The sequence below is a fragment of the Coenobita brevimanus genome, chromosome 27 (assembly GCF_032717465.1).
Source record: "Coenobita brevimanus isolate Jiangsu-jjx chromosome 27, ASM3271746v2, whole genome shotgun sequence".
Taxonomy (NCBI): Eukaryota; Metazoa; Arthropoda; class Malacostraca; order Decapoda; family Coenobitidae; genus Coenobita; species Coenobita brevimanus.
In genome coordinates, this window is record NC_136980.1 from 15140028 (window position 1) to 15144292 (window position 4265).

The 4265-nt window shown below is 43.1% G+C and overlaps 1 protein-coding gene across 1 annotated transcript; it reads left to right on the plus strand.

Annotated features, from left to right (window-relative positions):
* The first annotated feature begins 1181 nt into the window (after nt 1–1181).
* LOC145394465 (beta-1,4-glucuronyltransferase 1-like) lies at nt 1182–1958 on the plus strand. Its single transcript, XM_080268321.1, has one exon. It carries the CDS (start codon nt 1182–1184, stop codon nt 1956–1958), a length of 777 nt encoding a protein of 258 aa, XP_080124447.1.
* Nucleotides 1959–4265: the final 2307 nt, after the last annotated feature.

Sequence of the window (4265 nt, forward strand, 5' to 3'; positions counted from 1 at the left end):
TATCACTGCTCTGGTCTATCAGACTGCTTACTTGCCTAATTGTCTCTGTATCATTTTTGAACTCTTCCATAATACTCTCGTGAATGACTACTGTACTTGCCATTTCACTCATTTTCTTCCTAAGTGTACTCAATTCCACTGTTAGTTCACTGATGGTTGTGTCTTTCTTGTTGGCCTCCCTTCCTAGTTTTTCTATTTCCTCCTTTTGCAAGTGCATCTGGTTCTTTATTTTATCAATTTCATTTTTGAAAGCCATCTCCAGTTTGTGTACACGGTCAACCAGTCTATTGTGAGTTTCCACTTCAACCAGTTCTTGGTAGAAATCATCATCTTGCTTTCTACCTTTATCCCTTTTCTTTTCCAAATTTGCTTTACTAAAGTATGTGTCCATTTTGCAATACTAAAAGCACAGTGTACTTACATTCCCTTGGGCAGTTGTAGTCTAAACAAACCTCAGATGACTGAGCGCATTCTTTCGCCACTCGGTTCTCTTTTCTGTTTGAACAAGTCTTGTTTAAACTTTTTTTTTTTTTAATAATAAAAAATCATTTAGTCTAACCTGGTACAGAACTTGACTTATATAAAGATACTAATTTAGGTAATGCCACTGGCCGTGCTGGCTTGGTATGGAGCACTTTCGGCGCATGTCTGTTCTCCTTGACTCCTTGTGTGTGTGTGTGTGTGTGTGTTAGATAGGGATGGCCACTATTTACTCACAAAATGCAGTGCAACCTTCAAGTGACTGTACAATATGTCACAAACCAAATGATTTCCTGTAAGCCTGAAAGACCATTTACTTCGTTAGATGGTAACCATATAACCAAATGACGCCTGGTGCCAAAGTGAGTTAAGATGTTCCAACTGGATGGGGTCATTAAGTTTAACTCCAGGGAGAGACTGGGACTTTACTGATCACAGAACGTCATTCTGGGGCGACCAAGACTGGTTACCCATGTCACAAATGACAGGGCTGAGCAGTCTACAACTGGGTTTCTACATTTCTGATAGAGCAGTAAGTGTCTGCACAACACACACACACACACACACACACACACACACACACACACACACACACTCACTCATTTTTCCTTTTGTTGCAGCCTTTCTCACTGCAGCAACATGTAAGGAATGTGGACATCAGCCTAGGCCAGATGGACATATCACGTACCTTCAAAACGCACATGTTCCTGGTGGTGGGTGAGCAGTGGCAACAGGTGAGTGCCAGATGGCAGGTGTGTCTGTCCACTCAAACCTCAGTGGACCATTTGTTCTGGGTGGCACACCAGGCTCAAACCTGGATGGGGCCCCTGTCCGTGGCTGTACTGGCTCCAGGCTATGACTACTCAATAGCAACAGCCATGATAGCCTTCATGCAGCGATGTGTGGTGGGGGTGCGACAGCGGACAGTCTTTCACTTCTCCTACCCAACTATGCTGCCGCCTCAACTTGACGATAAGACGAGGCACCTGGCAGAATCCTACACCTGTGACAGTGACCCCGAGGAGGTCAATAAAAAGCTGTTGCAGAAGCTGCGGCCTGCTGACCTGTACAGAACAATGCAGAAGGCAGCCTACCCACAGAATTTGCTGCGGAATGTGGCACACAGTGGCTGCAGCAGTGATCATACCTTCACGCCAGACGTGGACATGATATTAGTGAAAGGTATGAGCAGCCAGCTTGACTACTTTTTGGCCAGGAAGGACACCAGGCAATGCACAAAGTGTGCCTACATCATCCCTGTATACGAGATCCACATCAATGTCTCCCACAATCCGGCAGACAAGAGGCAGCTCAAGCAGCTCTTGAAAAAGGAACTGGCACAGATATTCCACTCCAAAGTCTACACTCCCAACCAGGGAAATTCTAATCTTTCATTATGGGAACAAGTAGAACCAGACTCAGAGCTGGAGGTAGCCTACAGCATCGCCGAGTGGAGCAGGTTTTGGGAGCCAGTATAAGTGGCCCAAGCTAATACACCACCCTTTGACCCGAGATTCAGGGGCTATGGTTTTACCAGGTCCAGCCAGGTAACAATACTATATCTGCTTACCTTGTAATTGCCAGGTATAATGAACTGATAACAAAAAGTGAATTTCATGAATTTTAGTAATTTTATCAATATCACTGATTATGTTCATTTAAATGTAAATAATGGCTTACTATAGGTTTGTCGCAACACATGCTGTATAGTCGGTATTGACAGATGGAGAGCGAGAGTGAATTGAAAAAAATAATATAAGTATGAATCACAGTTACCAATGCTTTTGATGTCCTTTTGCTCCCTGGCGTTCCTTATGTTTGCTAACGTACGGACAATGATGTGCCCACAGCCCAGCCCACCCAAGAGGTATGTCACTGGACTCGGTTTGTTTTGCATGGTTTCAACGAATTGCCTGTGAAATCAACCCTACTTAGCTAATTTATTGAGTGGACGATACACCAACCATGATTTGTCCACGCCCATCCTCTCACTTTATCATGACAGCATTCAGTGTTTACACTCGGTAATTAACGACACCCAGTAATGCACATATTTCTCTTGGGATATTGCGGATTTTTCTGGGTGGAGGTGAGGTGAGGCTGGGTCTTGTTTGGTGCCCTCCCTTCCACAACATCCACACTAGTTCTTATGTTGTCCCTGACTACTTTCACTTATCCCTGTACATAAGGAATTTCATTGTTCCCTATATATTAATAAATTTTAATATTACCAATATGTGTGGAAGGAAGTGGTTATTTTCTTTTTCCAAACCCCCAGGTGGAGCTCCTGTGATGCTTATAACCTAGGCAACTTATTACCTAAGCATGCTCATACAAAACTGGCCGGGGGCCCCATCTCTAAACCACTAAGCATGATTTCTGAGGTGTCGGTAGATTTATATTTCCTTGTTGATAATCGTGCAATTTTTTTCTGATACTGAAAACTAAAGAAAACCTTTCGGTGGGGGATCAGGGCTGAGGGCTATGCCCCTTCCCTTGAATCCCACGCGCTGTCCATAGTGGTGCATTTAACGAATTCTTGGTCCATATCTATTGGTCCATATCCTGTAAATGTTCAACATTATTTTGAAAACTGTAGCCGTGCACAGCAAAACATGCAGACTAACACATATAGTCTTTGAGATGGTGGATCCCAGTGTAACCATATTGGTGTCCATTCAGTGACTTACTGTTGGAAGTAATTCTATTTATTTTAATCAGATCTCTCTATGCAGACTCATTTTTAACAACAATAAAGGCGAGATTCATTTAAAAAGTAAAATACATTAGAAACCCATATTCTTCCCAGTAGATGCAATACATGTGTCGTAAAGCAATCTCTTCTGTGAACCTGTACTAGTCATAAGCTATTATAAGGCTCTTGGTGTTTTCTTATGCAGTGTATGTGAAGAACAAGATGGTTGTGATGCGAATCTGTGCTTGTGTCCTTGTGTGTCAGGTGCTGGAGATGGTGATGTCTGGGTTCTCCTGGCACGTGCTGAACAACGCCTTCCTCTGCCACCGTGGCTTCCAAACGCTGTACAAGGACCCAGTCAGGCTGAGACAGATCCGTCACAATCAACTCCTGTACAGAGTGAGGAGTACTGTATTATAGATTAAATGTCCCATTCACGTCTCTCTGCGACCATCTCAGCAGTTATTTCAACAAACTCGAGATGAGGCTGTAGCACAATGTCTGACTTGGCTCATATCTCTGATTAGGGTAAAAGTAATCTTGTATTAATGCATCAGAAGCTCAATTCATAAATCTTTCTGCTCGTCAAAATCTTTAGCCGGAGTATCCTCTAATTTTACCAGTATCCAACTCAATACTGCATCTTCTCTGAACATACCTGGGTTTTCATTCTTTTGGGATTTATCTTGGAAAGATCATAATTATTACCTTTTTTGTAAAATCTGCTTCCAAGAGATTAGGTGTGCTAAGCTGACTCCGTGCCTTCTTTGCCCCTGCACAGTTGTTGACTTTATCCAGTGGTTTTATTCGGCCTTGTGTAGAGTACAGCTCTCGTGTGTGGGGAGAATCCCCACATACAGATCTCAACAAGGTACAGTAGCGACAAAGGCTTTTTGTCTCATTATCACTCCTCCGTTTACTGATGTCATACAATACCTGCTTCTTAGTTGCACTGTTGCATCTTTATCTCTTTTCATTTGCAACATCAATGGTCACTGATCCTCTAAACTGTCTGTTTGCATCCCTCTACCAGTATGGCAGGCACGTAGCACCCTTCTGGAGCAAATTCCCATCCCTCTTCTGTCCAGTT